The sequence below is a fragment of the Penicillium manginii genome (genome assembly GCF_028828005.1).
Source record: "Penicillium manginii strain IBT 31320 chromosome Unknown utg000007l:1.0-2284322.0:1.0-2285126.0, whole genome shotgun sequence".
Taxonomy (NCBI): domain Eukaryota; kingdom Fungi; phylum Ascomycota; class Eurotiomycetes; order Eurotiales; family Aspergillaceae; genus Penicillium; species Penicillium manginii.
The window spans coordinates 1,600,824-1,620,293 of record NW_026643108.1 but is presented as its reverse complement, the minus strand read 5'-3'; the positions used below and the strand labels follow the sequence as shown (position 1 = coordinate 1,620,293).

The window sequence follows — 19,470 nt, the reverse complement described above, 5'->3', positions numbered from 1 at the left end:
CGCCTTCTTTTCTAGCGCCCCACTCACTTAGCGCTGAACTTAATATGGTCAAAGAAAGTCCAACCGTTTTTCTTGTTGTATTTATGGTTGATCAACAAGATTACCGTAAATACAGTTTCCAGAACTGGGTCAATCATGTCCCCGTGGCGATACGTAGCCTAGCTTGAGTTTTAGCTTTACCTCGATCGCACCACTTTTGTGGAACTCCCCCCACCCCCACCCAAACCCGTTTTCGTGGTCTCTTTCCAAAACGCATGAGATTTCTGCACTTTAAATACTATACTCTAGCATTCCACAGCACAGAGCTACAAAGGCAAGCCTACCCATTCATTTGGCGTTTACCTTATCAAGTAATAACCTCTCAAAAGATCATGGAAAAAAATGAACTCAACATCAAGCTGAAGGGAGTACTTGATATGACAGTCTTCTCCCAGTTGTTGGAGATGGATGAGGAAGAAGATCGAAAGAGTAGCTCGACCGCGCTCTATGGTTTCATTGAAAGAGGAAAGGAGAAAGTGGACTATATGGAGATCGCCCTGTAAGCGCTGATGCCCCACGCAAACCTGCCTTGGTCGAAGTGCACAACTTAAGGTAGTTAAAAGAGGTGAACTGGCATTCTGACGAGATGTGCTTATGGGTAGTTCAAAAAGAGACTTTGTTTCTTTGATTTTCAATAGTGAATCCCTGCAACAAAGTGCAGTGGTGCTAGGCTTCCGCAAATTTCACAAAAGCTGTGAAAATATTCGACAAGTCGGTGCGACGATGAGTATACATGGCGAGGTCACAGAAGCAATTGAGATGTTCCGTCTTAGCCTCATCAATAAAGAAATCGGCAACCTAAATGACAGTCTTCGATCTGCTCGCACAGCAATCAATTCTTTCTATATGGATACTAGCTAGAATGCAAGATCGAATATGAGTCCGATGTGAGCTTGTTCCGGTTATCGTTCACTTTTATAGCCATTTCCCTTGAACTGAACAGAAGACTAGCCCTGACCCGAAATATGCCACCATTGTCATGTGTTTGAATTACATATTTATCGGGTAAGATTGAGGCATATTTAAATACCATATTCCCAGTGCAGCAGTTTCATGGGTTTCGAGGTAAATAGGAAAACAAAAAAAAATAAAAAGGGAAAATCTGGGGTGGAGAGAAGGGGGAGCACTTGGGTTCCACAAAACTGGTGCGATCGACAAGCTAAAAACTAGGTAGGCTCCGCATGGTCAGGGCGTCATGGCAAATAAATATAGGTTCATAAGGCCGGTAACTGCAATTACGGTAATTTTCGTGACATACCACGAATACATCAAGAAATGTTGGATCCCCTGTACTCATGGTATTGTCCTGTCATCCTGATACGCACCATTGATGCATTAGGGTTAGTCCTGTAACTAGATCACTGGATCGCGACCCACATAAATCCACAGCAATACAACCACCATACACATGCTACAAGACTAGTTCTACTTGTCAGGATGAGGAATTGATGTACTGGCTAGTACCGAATATGTCCAATAGAATTAGATAATTGATTGAAGGTTCTGAGAACGGTTGAGCGATTTCAAGGGTCTGTATAATCGTATTATGGCGTGTAATGACACCATAATTCCGAATCATACCAATAGGTACTAACGTAATTCCTGGCCGACCGGAACGCCCGGCCGTGCGGAACACCCCAAAACACCATACTAAATACGATTTTTCAGGTATCAATATATCAACAACGAGATGATGATTTTGCTTCATTTTTAGCATGCTATAATTCCCTAGCATTAGAAATATTGTAGCATGAATGACATATTCAGCAATCTATTATTTACTTGCATTACCAAAAATACGCTTACATCGAGCGATCTAGATATATATATCTACATTACTATGCCCAGAAATACTTCTTGAACTTATAAAAATACCCAGTATGGCATATTTTACATCAAGATACCCTAGTTCCATATAATTGGCCTTGAGGGTTGAAATATGAAGTTGTGAATAATCGCATTTACTATGGTGTTTTGGGGTGTTCCGCACGGCCGGGTGTTCCGGTCGGCCAGGAATTACGTTAACGTAATTCCCGGCTACCCTGGCCACCCGACTACCCTGGCCACCCCATCCAAAACCGCGTCTTCCTACCAACACACCAACTTCAACCGCCTACCATGCCACCAATTCGCTCTAAAACCCGGCCAAAATCGGGTAATCAGGAGGGCAAGATTTCTCTAGCCCTTAATGATATTGAAAATGGCCGTATCAAGTCTATCCGTGCTGCAGCAAAGCTATACGGTATACCACGCGCTACACTACAAACACGCGCTCATGGTGTAGTTTCTATGTTAGAGAGACGCGACCCACGCCATAAATTGACCCAATTAGAAGAGGATTCGCTTACTGAGTGGATTATCTCTATGGACACGCGTGGAGCAGCCCCTAGACCTGCTACTGTAGCAGAAATGGCTAATATCCTACTGGCTGCGCGCGGTAGCAACCCTCCACCTACTGTCGGCAAGAATTGGCCATCAACGTTTATTAAACGTCGCGATGAGCTTCGTACATGCTTCTCAAGACGTTATGACTATCAGCGCGCACTAAAGTCACAAACGCTTGAGCCAGAGCCGACTCGCGACCTGGCAAGTTATGCTTCCTTGTACTCGTGTCACACTGAGGGTTCTGGAGACTCACATAATCCTTAGTAGTCCAACCAGCGACTTACGTTAGCTTGCTTACCTGCAGACTACCCATGCACCCGTTGACCACAACACTCAGCTTGTTAGCCCCAGCCCCCTTCGACTGATGTCAATGACATGTTTTTTGATTGAAGCTAACAACAAAACGATGTTTTCAGGCTCCTCTTTGGCATCTTCCGCCTTGGGGGGATGACTTACAAGATCCATAATGATTTGCACTCAATTGGCTGTGCTCAGGAACCTGAAACCGAGTTCCTCGTATAAGCAGTGTATAGTACAGCCATTAGCAAGGTCTGCTTCCCTTAAGCTTTCTGAATTGTTTCTCAGTTTCCCAGTTCCACTGGCACTATTTGGTTGGGAATCGGGATGATTGACTCTCCGAAGGTCATAGTGACTACTGTACGGCCCTTGACTTACTTCCACCTTTTGGACCTACTTTTAAGGTGCTGGTGCAGTGCCGTTTAGGAAGCATGAATTTAGGCCATTCAGGGTCTTTCACCCTCTGTAACTCCTAGATCTAGCCACTAACTTGGCAAACTGGAACTAGAGTGCATCGCGATTCACGAAGTATTCTACTAGCTTACTATATGGGTTTGGAAACCTGGTGGAACTGAATGACGCATTCTACGTACACTCAGTGTACAGTCTTACAGTTTAAAGTGCTTTTTCTCCCAGGCATTTATTTTACAAAGAGATTAGAAAATATGGGAAGGAAGGAATATTGAAATGATTGACACTCCCTATATGTATACCACGTGAAACCTGTCCTAGATTTGGTAGTAATCTATATTCTTTATGTTTATTAGATATTAGAGAATAGACAGAATTACAAGGTCATTGATCAAAGCACGGTTGCAGTACTTAAAATGAAAAAAATCCCGTCCTTGATAATTTAGCAGAGTCTAAAGAGATTTCCCATCATTGACTGCAAGCTACTGCGGTCAATGTTAAAGCTCAAAACTCGACCATTACTGAATCCAACAGTCAATTGATCGCCTTGTGCATCATCACATGATGGGATAAACTCTGATGGTATCCGAATGAGAGGCATGTCCCCATAGCATATCCACTGATTTATGACGTAGATATCCCGTACTGAGTCAAAGGCAGTCTTTCGTCCATCTGCGGGGGCCACAAGCTTGATTGGACCAATGTTGGTTGTAAGATATCGGCAGTCTCCTGAGAATTTGATGGTGTGTATTCTCTCTGATGTCTTGACTTCCTGCGATGAACGGAGCTTCAAGCGACTGCCAAAAATGTGCCCAGGATATTTTGAGGCTTTCGGGGATTTGGCTATGTCCCAAAGCTTGATAGTCTTGTCCGACGAGCCAGAGGCGATCTGCTTCCCATCCGGAGAGAAGGCCACGGCGGTGACCTGGCTAGAATGGCCAGCCAGTGTCTTCTGACAATCACCCGTCGTGGCATCCCAAAGCTTAGTGGTCCCGTCATCTGAGCCAGAGGCGATCTGCTTCCCGTCCGGGGAGAAGGTCACGGCGGTGACCTGGCTAGAGTGGCCAGCCATTGTCTTCTGACAATTACCCGTTATGGCATCCCAAAGCTTGATGGTTTTGTCATCCGAGCTAGAGGCGATCTGCTTCCCGTCCGGAGAGAAGGCTACAGCAGTGACCTGGCTAGAGTGGCCGGCTAGTATCTTCTGACAATCACCCGTTGTGGCATCCCAAAGCTTGATGGTCATGTCCCACAAGCTAGAGGCGACCTGCTTCCCGTCTGGAGAGAAAGCCACGGCGATAACCATGCTAGAGTGGCCAGCCATTGTCTGGACCAATGATGCCCAAGTGTCCTCCATGGAAGAGATGTTTCTTAGCCATCCGGGGATTTTGTCCAAATTCTCCCTCTTCGTGACGCTTGATTCAGGACTGAAAATGACAGTGGAGCTATAGATCTGTAATGGCCAATTCGTTATAATGTGTGGTCTGGCCATTGGAAGGCGTGCGCTAGAGCCTTGGCAGTGGGGCCTGGGAGAAGAAAAGCAGTCTTGGGGGTAGAAGCCGTTCTCGCTATCGACTGTACTTTAGTTTCTATGTCATTAATATTTATCAAGAGTTCTCTCGATGGTTCAAAGTATTATACTAAAAATATCAGGTCCTTTAATAACTTGTAGCTGTTCTAGAGCGTAAATACTGGCTATAGCATTGACCAAATGTACCTTATGGCAAGGATGCTTGTGAAACAGCGGATGTTGTGTTTCATGCGGTACCATCTTGCTCCCCCTGAATTGTGTACACTGATTCATGGCTTCCGACTGGCTAAAATAATATCCAGCCAAATAGATACACCTCTGTTGCTAGGTTATGACGTATTATCAACAAGGGTATGCACGCCACTCTATCCTAGTCTTCCGTTTCACCTAATCAAGCGCCAATATCCATTTGGCGACAATTGCAATAATCTAAACTCTAAATCGTCAATTCACAAATTAGGCTCCTAGGAACACACTATTAGCGATGGACTTCCCGTTCTGCTTTGAGCATATCCTACGTATGGCAGCCTTAGAGTATGCCATTGTTTGCTTGCTTAGACTCGAATGTAGACTCCGTGGGGCTTTTGCTCCAAAAGAGATATGCTACAGCTTCCTTGGTTCTCAACTTTTGGGGAAGATAACCAAAGGAGCCATTAAAACCACCTAATGACAAGTCTTTTTTCTCACCCTGGCTCATTTCAAGGTTCGTGTTTCGTAGTTTTGCCACAAGTCCGGCACAAGGGTTCACCACACACTCACCGTCTCCAGGTTTGTGAACTTAACCACCTAGATCATTATTGGGCGAAACCATAAGCAAGAACGGTTAGTCAGAGTGTTCATCGAGCGCTCTACATCTGCGCCTAATATTTCACATGCAAAAACATGCCACCGTGTATATTTTCCGTAGAAAATTTTAAGGTAAGTCATGCCTGCGGCTTAGGAGATACCGAGTGCGGAGGTCTTACATATAATGCTGTTTTGCGTACAATACAACATTTAATTGTAGTTATTATCACTGAAAATGGAGATTATGCCTCATTAATTGTGGATTTTCGGCAATAACATCGTGAAACTAATTCTTCCCCCAGAAACGCGTCGTGTTTGAAGGTCATCTTTGTGGCAGTAATCTAGGGGCCCTGAATTTCTGATTATATGCGGTCGAAGTTGTATCTACCCACGACAAGCTAAAATCAGTAATGTAATGGTATTAAACCTTCAAATCTATGAGTGAAGAAGCTTAATATCCCAAGCTAAGTGTATTAAGGCTAAATAGATACGTTGTAGCTGATAGAAAGGATTAGCCTGTCGTTCTGGCTAGGCACTTTGGTAGCACCAGGTTGCATTCAACGTTTGTTAGTCACCCTTGGGTTTGTAGAGGCACAGTCTCTATGTGATCATAATTAAAAGCCCAGTGCTAATATATAATTAGGATAATACTAGCCTTATTTTTACTCCGTGTTGCTTATACCTTTTAACAGCCATCGGTTTTACTCTAAAGTCTATATGCTAACATTCTTGAGCCTTGGTATCACCTTGACACACTTCCAAGTAGTTGACGAGTAAAGGGCTAGTAGGTCTGTATCTTGTTCAAGCAGAGTCTACTGAAAACAAATTTTTAACTTATTATTGTAGGCTTAATTTCTTGGTGGTCAATATTTCTGTAGAAGTACAGAGATAGTAGGACTTAGGTCAACTTTAGTTCCTCATTGACGGCAAACAGGAAATCAGAGCCAAAATGCCGCAAGATTCAAGCTCCTTGATGTCCGAAGTCCAAGGTTTTCAGTACGATGAATCCGAGATGGCCCTCTTTCAGGCGAAACTTTCGTATTATTCCACTTTTGAAAGCCGCATAGATTCAGAAGATGCCAATCTTAAATCTATTACAGGCCACCAAGCCAGCATCCTTAAACAATGGGAAATGCTAAAGCGGAAGGAAACTGAAATGACAGAAAAGAATGGTGGGATTCAGTCACCGGCCCACAGGAGGCAGTTGGACCAGTACGAGTGGAGGTACAAAAATCTGGAGAGAACAGCAACTGGAATCAAAGCAACATAAACATCATTTAAGAGCGTCGATTGAAAAGGAGGATACATTACCGCCAGCAGCAGGATGATTCAGCACATACTCAATCTCCTACCGTGGTTGGTAAGCGAGCGACCTGTCGGACTAGTTAACGTAATTCACTACCGGGCCGCCACTACCACCGGGCCGCCAACCCACATGAAAATCGCGTCGCGTGAAGAATCTCTCCTTTTTCAAACTACCACCATACCACGAGTACGTACTACAAAGCGACAAAAATTGATAGAGCAAGAGGTTAGGATTGAACTTCCAATACAGGTCCTCAAAAAACAAGAAATTGCATCTATTTATGAAGCTGCGCGCGTATATGACGTACCGCGTTCAACACTACGCGACCGTCTTAGTGGTGCAATTTATGCACCAATTGTCCGCGCAAATGGCATGAAATTGGACTAAATTGAAGAGGATTCATTAGAAAAGTTGATTCTAGACCTTAATAGGCGTGGCAAAGCCCTTACCTATTCGCTGGTGGTATTCTATTGGTCGGTTTGATTCGACTGAAAATACAATATAATTAAAATGAGAATCTCCAGCGATAACTGATGGTAGGTAATGACAGGAATACAAAGGCAATGGCGCGGTAAAAAGTTCCAATGAGAACAAGGACCCTACCCAGAAAAACCAGTCTTAGTAAGTTGTCTTTTCGGCTTATACATCGAATCCTTACCCGAGATCAAACCCTGTTCTTCAAAGAGAATAACCATTCCAGTCTGCTGCAGATTGGACGTCGTACAGATAAGAAAGCTGCAAAACATGCTCGGTAAAGTATGCCTCAGCAAACCAAGTCTAATGTAGGTCTGAATGACAGGGTTTTGACGTTTCCAACTTATACCCTAGTCCCAAATGGAATGGGGGCCCATTCCCTTTCTTTGGCCTCTGATTCGTCTATTCTGCGTGCTCCCATCGCCCGCGGTGCGTGTCCATAGACCGACCTGTCAACCCTGCTGACCCACCCGACTAGACTGCGGCACGGTTTTGGGTTTGGTCTTCAAATGCTAACCAAACCCAAATCGATTTGGTCTGCGGTTTTCATATCTTTACCAAACCCAAATCGATTCGGTTTGCGGTTCTAAGATCTTTACCAAAACCTAACCGCAAATTTTACGGTTAACCAAAACCGCAATGCGGTTACCTTGCGGTTAACCGCACTAGCATAAAAGATGAAGATCTTACCTATCTAAGCCACCCCACCGTTTTTATACACCTGATAACTAAGCTCAAATAATGCATTCTTACATATGGTTTCGTTATTACTACTGTAATCATTTATTTTTCTTACTTTTTGTTGGAAATGATTTGAAATAGAGCGGTATTCTAAAAGATAAAATATTAGTCTACAAAAAATTCAAGTTCAAAGTTGGATTTTGGACATTGGTGGCGAGATTTACTGTGTGTTGTGATTAGTTTTTGTAATCGAGTATAGTTATCGCAGAAATATATATTTGACTTAGAGAGATTATGCTGCATCTTTAGGTCAGTAGAACATGAAAAGCCTAACTTGACTAATTTTTAAGTATTCTGAATTTTGATCATATGTTATAAAAGAGCTAGTTTTTTACATATCTCTAATAATTTTTAATCTAGTATTACAATATAAAAGTGTTAAAAAATATGTCCTAAAAGTGCAAAGTTGCAGTGATAAATGGTTATATTGCGGTCGTGCTGCGGTTACCTTGTGGTTTTCCTGTGGTGTTTGCGGTTTTCAGGGGTATTTTGCGGTTATCTTGCGGTTTTTGCGGTTTTCGGTAATCTTAGTGCGGTTATTGTGAGGGGTCTTTGCGGTTAACCGCAGGATAACCGTATTAGTAGCTCTAATATCCAATTAGAGTATATCTTTGACTCCACTCTATAATTGCTTTTGCAACACATCAATGTCCTCGGTCGCGTCTGGTGTTTGTGGTCCTCTCGTCGAATCTTGTAAGTTGTTTGTCTCTCATTTACACATATTGGCTCTCAAGACCATAGCCAAAGATGGCCTATACTTTATCAGTCTTCACCGATCAGCATTCTGATACTGACTTTCTCCTACCAGATGACCTGCCATCACTCAGTACATATTGTCGGACTGCCACCGAGTCAATTACACCATCCATTTGCTCTCAACAACTGCAATTACCGCGAGCGCCCTTATTCCTTACACGTACTGGGCCACATCTTCAGCGATTTTGGATCCTTGTAGAAATGGACCCCGCAACAGGCCAAACTCGGAAGGATTTCACTGAGTGGTGGCTTCAAACAGAGTATGGCACAAGAAAAGACATCGAGACCACCATTCATTGGGACCACAAAAAGAGAGCTTCAGTCTGGGATCACTTTGAGCAAGTAGCTCATGAACGGACAGGAGAGCCTAAAGTTATGTGTAAGCGTTGCCTTACTACACTTACTCATCCAAATATTCGGCGTGGAGGAACATCACCAATGAACACACATCTGAAAGGGAATACCTGTCATCCAAAGCATGGGATTGGCAAGTTACTTGCGAAGCAGGTAAGTATATATACTATCTTTAAGATACTGCTTTTAGCTAATAACTTATAATTTGTAGTCACAAACTTCAAGAGCAACTTTAACTACTTTCTCTGAAGAAGCGCTTGCCCAGAAAGTCCTATCTCTTATCCTCGTCGCACGGCTCCCATTCCGTATCCTTGATCGTCCAGAATTCCAGGAATTAGCTGATCTAATTGCTGTTGCTCCCTCACGGGTCAAACTACCCTCGCCCCGGACGATTAGCCGACAACTACACTCGAATATCCAACAAGGACAACAGAGTATAATAGATATGCTCCCAGAGGATAGTAGACTATCTCTATCACTTGATTGCTGGACATCACCTTTCCAGCAGGGCTTTATGGCTATTACTGGTTATTTTCTGGATAACGATTGGGAGTATCGAGAGGCTCTACTTGGCTTTGAACCCTTACAAGGCTCACATACTGGGAGTAACCTAAGCTCAGTAGTTATTGGTATTCTCGAAAAGTATAAAATTGCCGATCGGGTTCTGTCAGTAACAACTGATAATGCTACCAATAACAATACAATGATGCTCAGTATTCAGGATGAGTTTAAAAGTCAGGGCATTGGAAGTGACAGGCTTGGTAATGGTATATTCCGTGTTCCATGCCTGGCCCATGTGATCCAACTGAGTCTGAATCAACTTCTCGGAAAAATAAAAGCAATGCCATCCAATAATGAGGCAGAGGATGGATGGCCAGATGACCGTGAGCGCCAGGCGCGTTCCCAGCAATCAAAGAGAGAGATTATCCAGACTTTGAACAAGGTATGTGATGATTCAGCAGAAAGAGAGAGAGAATAACAGCTAATAATAGTTATCTGTAGATCCGAAATCTTGCTATCTTTATTAATGCAAGTCCTCAGCGCCGAGCTGCATTTCTTGTAATCCAGTCCCAGGAGCCTCGACTGCTTCCTCTTCAAGATGTACGGACTCGATGGAATTCTACATTTCTGATGCTCGGCCGAGCAAAACGACTACAGAAGAGCTTTCGAGAATACTGTACAGCAAACGGCTATCTCCATTTTCAGCTTGACAAAGAAGAATGGCGTCAGATCGACTACTTACTGTGTATCACTGAGCCATTCTTTAAGTTTACAACTGCTCTCTCGAAAACAAAAGACACCACAATCCATCTTATCTTTGGTGTTTACAATAAGCTTTTCAATCACCTGGAGAACTCCGAGAACCAGCTTCGCCGAAAGAGACTCCCATGGAAGAAATCAATGCTGAGGGCATTACAGGCGGCAAGGGAAAAGCTTTCTGAGTATTATCAAGCAACTGATAAGGAGTTTTATGGGGATCTTTATGGTATTGCTACCATTCTTGCCCCATCAAAGAAACTTCGATTCTTTACCTCAAGAGATTGGCAAGGGGATATTGATTTTGGTGCAAGATATCGTGGGTGTCTTGAAAAAGAGTTCTGGCGATACAAACGGCGATTTTCAGATCAAGCTGAAGAATCATCCTCTGATGTCCGGCAGAACTCCAGTGATATTAATGAGATTGAGATGCTATGTGACTCACAGACTTCATTTTATGCAGCAGAAGTACCAGCAGAGGAGGAGGATGATGAACTGGCTCGATATCTTGCAAAAGGTAAGTCTAATTACGTATCTGTCTATCTCAGATACTAATTTTATCTAGGCCTTATTTCACAACAGCCCCGTTTATTCTGGAGGGAGCATCAAAAAGAGTTCCCAGTGCTGGCTGCACTAGCCCGGGATATTCTTTCAATTCCTGCGAGTGGCGCAGGTGTTGAGCGTCTTTTTAACTGTGCTCGAGATATTTGTCACTACAGACGGGGCCGCCTTAACGCTGATACTATCAAGGAGTTGATGCTGCAATCGTGTGCTGTAAAATTTGAGGTTGAACAGAGAGAGATTGACTTTACAAAAGAGCTTGTACTAGCGGGTGAGGCAGCGATGATTGAACAAGACAGAGGATCAATAGCCCCTCTTCCAGCATTGGATCCAATTAGCGATAATGAAGAGGAGGAAGGAGAGAAGGAGGAGGAGGAGGAGGAGGAGGAGGAAGATAGACAGGAGCCATCAGGAGAGACACAAAAACGAGCGCGTTCTGGAAGTACTAGCTCGCAGGAGGATCAAATGGAACACGAAGGCACACAGCGAGCGACGCGGATTCGCAAGAAGCCTAAAATGCCAGAGGGGTTCCAACTGGCGCCTTTGTAGCTTAAATACTGTCAGATTATATTTCTTGATTTGGTCTTCTATCCAGTTTCTTTGTTCTGTAGTCTCTGTATTCCGTATATCCTGGAGATGATTTTTCGCCTGACAATTAGTCAGAGCTCTCATACATGACCGAAACAACAAAATTACCAAAAAAACTGCATAAAAATCTATCTGCCCAGCAGGTCACGAGGCTTAGCATGTTTGTATTGTTTACAAGACCGCGGTTAACTAGGGATGTTAAAATGAAATTTCAAAATTTCGTAATTTCTGAAATTTGGCCGCTTGAAATGTAATTTGAAATGGGCCTTGAAATCTTGAAATAGAGCTAGTCCCAAAGTGGTAATGATTATCTTCTATTCTACCAATCAAAGCTTTCGAACGTGAAGGGTGTGACATTGACATTAGGTGTTATCTGTCCCACACCGTCGACGAGTTGGCCGCGCACAATCATCCGGAACTCCTTGAGGCCATTCAAATACACGCTTCGACCTCGTCCGCATAAGATGAGCTGAACCTGAATTTGTTGTGGATTCCGTTGAAGGACTGGAAGGAGGCTCCGAAGTTGGCTTCAACAATGAGTTAAGCCTTGAATTCAACGCAGAAATGAGGGCAGGATTGGTTGATTCTGAAGCTGAAGTCAATGCTGAATTCAATGCTGAAACTAGGGCAGATGTTGATGAACAAGTCGTTTTGGAGATTAATGTTGAATTTGATTCAGGATTTGGTAGTTGCTCTAGTGGTTGCTCTAGTGGTTGCTCTGGTGGTTGCTCTGATGGTTGCTCTGGTGGTTGCTCTGATGGTTGCTCTGGTGGTTGCTCTGGTGGTTGCTCTGATGGTTGCTCTGATGGTTGCTCTGGTGGTTGCTCTGGTGGTTGATCTGGTGGTTGGCCTAAGCCCTCTGATAGATCGTCTAGCACTCGGTTTCGTTGCAAAACCCTCTCTATCTCGTCATCCTCTTCTTGAAGGAGTGATTCTTGCGAGACTTCGGGTGGCCGTTCTGCCCGGAATTGTCGTTTATTAATCTGCACGAAAAGTAACTTTTCAACGCGGTGAGGCTCGAGTCTATTTCGGACTTTTGTATGTTGAAGGTTCATTTGCGAAAAGGCTCTCTCCGCTGCCGCTGAATTCGCTACAGTATTGCAGAGACGACGAGCAAAGGGTGCAAGAAGCGGAGCATAGTCCTCCTATATAAGTATATCGTAAGTAAGGTCTTCGTTTTAATCGTTGATAGTATAACGTACTGCCTCAAGCCAAAAGAGAGATGGGCTCTGGGCCTTCCAGCAGGAGGCATTATAAAAAGCGCCCGTTCTCTGCCTGAATGACAGAAATTCATGCCAAGCGGAAGAGCTTTTATCGTCATTCTGTAGAGGCCGCAGGACATCTTCGATATAATTTCGAGAGCTTTGGTCAACTTTCCCAGGGACTCTAGAAGGGTCCAGGTGATAGGCTACCCAGTGAATAGGCTCTAGCTGACGTAGTATTCGACTTTGCCAGCCTATACCATCCAAATAGGATAAGAAATCGTCCTTAAGAGATGTTTGGGAGGCCAATATTCGTAGATCTTCATGAAGATCTAGCCACCGCTGCGTTACCTCCATGATCGACGAGTTCTGAGCTTCGGATTCTTTTTGGGCAATATGCAGAGGCTTGAGGATTTTAATCAACTCCTTTAGCTGCCACCAGAACAAGTGAGAGTTGGCTATCCGAATAATCTGTCGTCCCCTAGCAGTCGAAGTAGTAGGAGTTATGAGTGTCCATTCGCAGATAGCCTCTTGGCAGTCGTGAAGGGAGGATAGCATATTATATTGCGTTCCCCATCTTGTGATGACCGACGCAATAAGAGCTTTTCTATAACCCCACTTCTCAATCTGCTTTGCTTGCATCCTTGCGTACTCGAGTGGTGAGTGGTGGAAGAAGACCACTAATTCAAGCGCTAACCTAAAGACCTCCCCGGCCTGTGGAACCTTTGAACCCTTAGAATCAACAATGTCCTTCATAATTAGCTGAAGCCCGTGAGAGTCACAAGGAATCATAAAGCAGTGTCTAAGCTCTGGTGTGTTCTCCAGCTTCTCCCAGACCGATTTCATAACAGCGCATGTGTCAGTCGAGATAGAATTGATTCTCTTCCAGTCAACCATTTTATCCAGCTGGAGTAGGAGATGTTGAAGGCTATTCAAGACCCAACTACTAATAGCAGGGGCATCAAGAGTCCTATCTTCTATATCATTCAGGTGGATAAACCATGACTTCGTTGGTGTTGATATAGTCATCACAATCACCCGCTGGGATCGAATATTAGTGGTCTCATCCACCGTGATATTCAGGAACTCGGTTCTCCGTAGTTCCTTCAGCACCTCCTCCTGTAGTTCATTATATGCTTCATCCAGCAGATCATCGGCAATTCGTTGGCGGGAAGGGATTTGGTACGTTGGGCTTAACGCATGAATAAGATCTCGCATCTCCTGCTGTTCGAAGAGATTAAAGGGCCTAGCCCCAGTAAAGCAGACCTGGGCTATTAGCTGATCAATACCTCGAGATGGCTGAGAAGCAGAAAAGCTTAGCAGCTTCTGTTTCTTTCCTGTGACGGTCTCAGGATCCATCAGAGCCTGTGCTTTCGTGCATTTATTAACATGCTCACTCTGACGTGTCGTGTTTTTGGCGCGAATTTTCAAGCATCCGAGGCATTTTGCTTGAGGTACCTAGCCGAAATCAGAGGAGTACAAGATGGGTCTATCAATCAATCAATACCTTGGTATCGCCTTGTACGATTTCAAAGCACCTTTGAAGCTCGAGCTCGGAGTAGGAGACCTTTCCGAAAGGGTGATTAGACATTTCCAAGATGATGCAATTACAAAGGGATTAGAACATCCTACACGTATTGCAGATATATATTCTGACACCTGTTGCCAGGAGCTACAGCATATTTGAAGAATAGGAGGGCAGAATCATAAGTTATTAGCCCTATTGGCTGGAAGAATTTACCGCTCTTGATGACTCAGCAGCCACCAGCCCCTTGAAATGTAATTGAAATGAGAAAAAAAAATTGAAATTTCAATATTTCGTAATGAGTTGGCCAATTTTGTAATTACAACATCACTACGGTTAACCGCAAAACTGCAGCGGTTTTCATTTGAAGACCAAGACCGAACCGCAAAATTTTGCGGTCTTGGGATGAAGACCAAAACCGCTGCGGTTTTGGTTAGGTTTTAGGTTAACCGCGGTCTTTGCGGTTAGTGCCGCAGTCTAATCATGGGTTGGGTATGGGTCCAAAAGTTGGACCCATTGCCGAAGTCTAGCAGTAACCTTTGTTAAATAGCTTTTTGCCCCTATCATTGAATAAACCAGACTTTCATGCAAGCTGCAATACCATTACGAAAAGACAACTAGCGGCCTATTTTGGTCGTGAAAGATACCTACTTCCATACAATACTAACTTACACATAAGAAGCGACTCTTCCTTAAGTGCTTGGCTAATGAAAAGTAAAATGGATGACATTATAGCCTCTGCATTTGCACGAAGATATGGGAAAACCTATGAAATAGGGAAAAAAACCCATACCAAGGCTTATTAAGCGGGTTCCCCACCTTGCATCCACTGCATGTCCGTACTAATCCTCCGATCAACTGAGTAGGAAATAAATAGGGTTGGTTGTGGACCAACATAATTGATTAGCACATGATAATAAAATTGACAGGTTTAGGTAGACATACCTTCTGAATTTTAACGAGGGTTAGGGTGCAATTAGCAGGTACATGTTGATACCCAATTACTATCTTCACATGTCAGCCACCTATATCCACATGACCAACGCAACTCCATCCCCGGGAAATACTCACACACTATGCCCACCACCTTTGTTAATCACCTATATCCACATAGCAATGTAACTCCATCACGGGGGAATACTCACACACTTTGCCCACCACCTTTGTCAGTCACCTGTATCCACATAGCAATGTAACTCCATCATGGGGATATACTCACTCTCTATGCCCACCACCTTTGTCAGTAATCTATATCAACATAGCCATGCAACTCCATCACGGGGAATCACTCACACACTATACACGCCACGTATGTTAGACGCCTATATTCAGATAGCTATACAACTCCATCACAGGGGGAAACACTCACCCACTATGCCCACCACCTTTGTTAATCACCTATATCCACATAGCTATGCAACTCCACCCCAGAGGGAAACACTTACAGGCTATGTTAAGCACACCTTTCAGCCACCTGTATTCACATAGCAATGCAACTCCATCACGGGGAACACTCACAGCCTATGTCCACCACATCTATCAGCCACCTATATTCACATAGTGATGCAATTCCATTATAAGAGTGAATACTCACTCCCTATGCCCAGCACCTCTGTCAGCCACCTGTATTCGCATAGCAATGCAACTCTTTCATGGGTGAACACTCACTCCCTATGCACAGCACATCTGTCAGCCACCTTATATTCACATAGCGAAGTAACTCCATCACAAGGGGAAACACTCACAGGCTATGTTAAGCACACCTGTCAGCCACCTGTATTCACATAGTGATGCAATTCCATCATAAGAGTAAATACTCACTCCCTATGCCCAGCACCTCTGTCAGCCACCTGTATTCGCATAGCCATGCAACTCCTTCACGGGTGAACACTCACTCCCTATGCACACCACATCTGTCAGCCGCCTTATATTCACATAGCGAAGTAACTCCACCACAAGGGGAAACCCTCACAGTCTATGCCCAGCACACCTGTCAGCCACCTGCATTCATATAGCCATGCAGCTACATCACGGGGAACACTCACACACTATGCACACCACATCTGTCAGTCACCTATATTCACATAGCAATATTACTCTATCACATTGGGGAAACACTCACACACTATGCCCACCACATCTGTCAATCACCTATATTTACATTGCTATGTAACTCCATCACAGGGGAAAACACTCACACACTATGCCACCACCACATCTGTCAGCCACCTATATTCACATAGCTATGTAGCTTCATCATGGAGGGAAATACTCACTCTCTATGCCCACCACCTCTGTCAGTCACCTATATTCACATATCTATCTAGCTCCATCACCAGGGGAAATACTCACTCCCTATGCCCACCACCTCTGTCAGCCACCTGTATTCACATAGCGATGAAATACCTTCACGGGGGAACACTCACTCCCTATGTACAGCACATCTGTCAGCCACCTATATTCGCATAGCGAAGTAACTGCATCACCAGGGGAAATACTCACTCCCTATGCCCAGTATATCTATCAGCCACCTATATTCACATAGCGATGCAACTCCACCACAAGGGGAACACTTACAGGCTATGTTAAGCACACCTGTCAGCCAACTGTATTCACATAGCCATGCAACTACATCCATGGGGAAGCACTCACACACTATGCACACCACATCTGTCAGCCACCTATATCCACATAGCTATGTAGCTCTTTCACAAAGGGAAATACTCACAGTCTATGCTCACCACCTCTGTCAGTCACCTGCATTCATATAGCTATGTAACTCCATCGCAAGGGAAATACACAGGCTATGTCCATCACATCTGCCAGCCACCTCTCAAGATTGAATCAATCACTTACAGGCTATTCATATTCCATCTCAATCAGTACTGTACCTTGAAATCTGTCTCCCGAGCTTGAATTAACCACTCACACACTATTCACATACCATCTCGTTCAGCTCTGTACCATACTATAATTTCCAAGCTTGGACCAAGCACTTACAGTCTATAGCCATTCAAATTAGATCAGCTTTATAAAATACCGTTACTGCGTATGACCTCTGCTCCTTATTTGCATACCTGGCGCTTTTCCAGTAGATAATCAAGTTTATTGTCGACCTCAATCACAGGTCTTGCTACCGCCGATGTTGCGAAAGTAACCGCAAACAGCATGATAAATATCTTCATAGTTCCGGCTTTTGTTTTCGTTTGGAATTTCCTATAAAAATATTTAGATTGCTCGGTTTTGGAACGATTATTGCGTCGTACCGGGGATGATTGATGGGATTGGGAGAACCGTCATATGTATGCGAAGAGGAGCCTGTATCACGTAGGGAACACACTCGAGCTACTAACAGATTGACTTGGAATGACGACCTATATACAATCATGAGATAGGATGTTTCTCCTTTTAGCCCGACCCAGCGGTCAGTAGTATATATCTTCCTTGGGTTCCCGGACGCCTGCGTATCGCTTGGATGAACTAGTATCTTGGTTCACCACTCACAGCCCGTCATTTGTACCACAATTTGTGCTGGCCGTTTCACGAAGTGCACCCATGGTTGTGCACAACCGCCAACAGGTAATACAGGCGATATTCAAACTCACCTATGGGAGGTCGGGGGGCAGATAAATTAAGTGGGACAAAAGGAGTACATAAATGAAAGTTCTTGGAGAGTGCTTTCTGATCCATAAGGCCCTAAGTAACCCGGGGTTGAGCTATTTCGTTGCCTGCTGATCGGCCCCTGCCTTGCCCCAATTGCACACTCGCTTCTTCAATTGCCTCTTTTGGTCGGACCTGTCAATAATCATGCTGGTGAAGGCAAATTGTGACAGGTGATCACAGCACCACAATGCCCAGATAGAAATAATTCTACTGTAGTATTAATAGAAAGCTCGCATTCACGAGATTTCGAAACTATTTTCCTTTTTACCTATTATTGAAAATTGGTGGTAGGAAAGCTGAAATACTCTCAGCCAATAGAAACTCAAACGAAAAACCCGGACGAAGGTCACGTGGCAGGAAAATCAAGACACAAATCGCCGCACCACGACACTTTTTATACATTGAATTGGGTACTGTACCATACTCAGTCACCAGTTTCATGCTGACAAGGAGGGCAGTGAAACACAGCCCTGGTTCGGTCGTTCCCACGAGCCCGATCGAGATACTGAATTGCTGGTATTAGGAATCTCATCAGGGCCGCGAGCACGGTGAGTGGCGAACACCCATCTTGCGCCAGTTGCTGACAATTGGTGCTAGATGGAGTATATCCAACGGCAGACTGCTTTGGCTGTGGCCAATGCAGACGGCGATTCATAGCTGCCACCGTGGCCTACTTGATAAATGAATTTGGCAAGTACGTTCTAATTGTTGTAGTTCAGAGGTATTAATTGAGTTATACTATTTAGAGAGATACATGAGGCTATATATACAACGAGAAGAACAAGTTGATTGGAAATCAATTTGGTTCTTCGTATAGATATCTCGGGATTAATTCCGATGGTTCGGCTTGGTTCCTGATCTGCACCAGCCTCATATCACAACAAGAATGACTCCTGTAGTTGATTGTACCTGTTACGCCAACCATACAATGAGGTGTAGGAGATGCGGAGGAGGTGCCTATCCACCACCGGAGCCGCTTGTTGATACATCACCTCGCTTACCTGCTTGCATACGCACACAGGCATCCCCTTAAAGGGAGGAGCTGGATCCTCTTAGGAGGACCAGCGATTAGTCTGAATATCATCATACCTATATCAGGCATATCTCACATTCTTCACTCCTATCCTTATCGTATCAGGACGCCCTCCGGGGATTGTCCTAACAAGCACTACAAAAGCGTTTTATTACCATTGCGACCAACTGAAGGATGATGTCCACACGGGCCTCACGTACAAGGGTCCAGATTGCCAATTTTCTCTTCCTCATTATTTTATTGCCCTCAAGGAAACAGCACCGGAGAAAGAATTGCCTTAGGTAGGGGTCGAAAGGGCGCGTACTCCTTTCATGAGTGTTTCTGGCTCAGGTTCGTCTTGAAATGGAAAAAAGGTAAGTAGGCTCAAGAGACGAGCCAGTGATTGGTCCTAACTATCTGGAAGTGGATTCGACCCAAGTCTTTGGAGTACTGTATGACCTATTACTGGCTTCGGGCGATTCGTTACGATCTCTTGAGCCCCACAATCACAAGTCTAGGCACGGCGATCGTCGGTGACTAGCGATGCAGGAGCTGGTGTTTGCCAGTCAGCCCCCGCAATGC

At 44.3% G+C, this 19,470-nt stretch overlaps 3 protein-coding genes across 3 annotated transcripts; 1 reads left to right on the top strand and 2 right to left on the bottom strand.

Moving 5' to 3' along the window:
• Nucleotides 1-3,574: 3,574 nt before the first annotated feature.
• On the bottom strand, nucleotides 3,575-4,489 carry N7533_010475 (WD40 repeat domain-containing protein; the record flags this gene model as incomplete). Its single annotated transcript, XM_057107125.1, has 1 exon — nucleotides 3,575-4,489. The coding sequence occupies one exon, from the start codon at nucleotides 4,487-4,489 to the stop codon at nucleotides 3,575-3,577; it is 915 nt and encodes a 304-aa protein (XP_056956342.1).
• A 4,128-nt stretch (nucleotides 4,490-8,617) lies between these two features.
• Nucleotides 8,618-11,447, top strand: N7533_010474 (uncharacterized protein; the record flags this gene model as incomplete). The annotated part of the gene is made up of 5 exons (XM_057107124.1): nucleotides 8,618-8,663; nucleotides 8,779-9,233; nucleotides 9,292-10,023; nucleotides 10,083-10,854; nucleotides 10,903-11,447. The coding sequence occupies 5 exons, from the start codon at nucleotides 8,618-8,620 to the stop codon at nucleotides 11,445-11,447; spliced, it is 2,550 nt and encodes an 849-aa protein (XP_056956341.1).
• Nucleotides 11,448-11,918: 471 nt separating this feature from the next.
• N7533_010473 (uncharacterized protein) lies at nucleotides 11,919-14,279 on the bottom strand (the record flags this gene model as incomplete). The annotated part of the gene is made up of 4 exons (XM_057107123.1): nucleotides 11,919-12,013; nucleotides 12,130-12,631; nucleotides 12,689-14,146; nucleotides 14,196-14,279. The coding sequence occupies 4 exons, from the start codon at nucleotides 14,277-14,279 to the stop codon at nucleotides 11,919-11,921; spliced, it is 2,139 nt and encodes a 712-aa protein (XP_056956340.1).
• Between the last annotated feature and the right edge of the window lie 5,191 nt (nucleotides 14,280-19,470).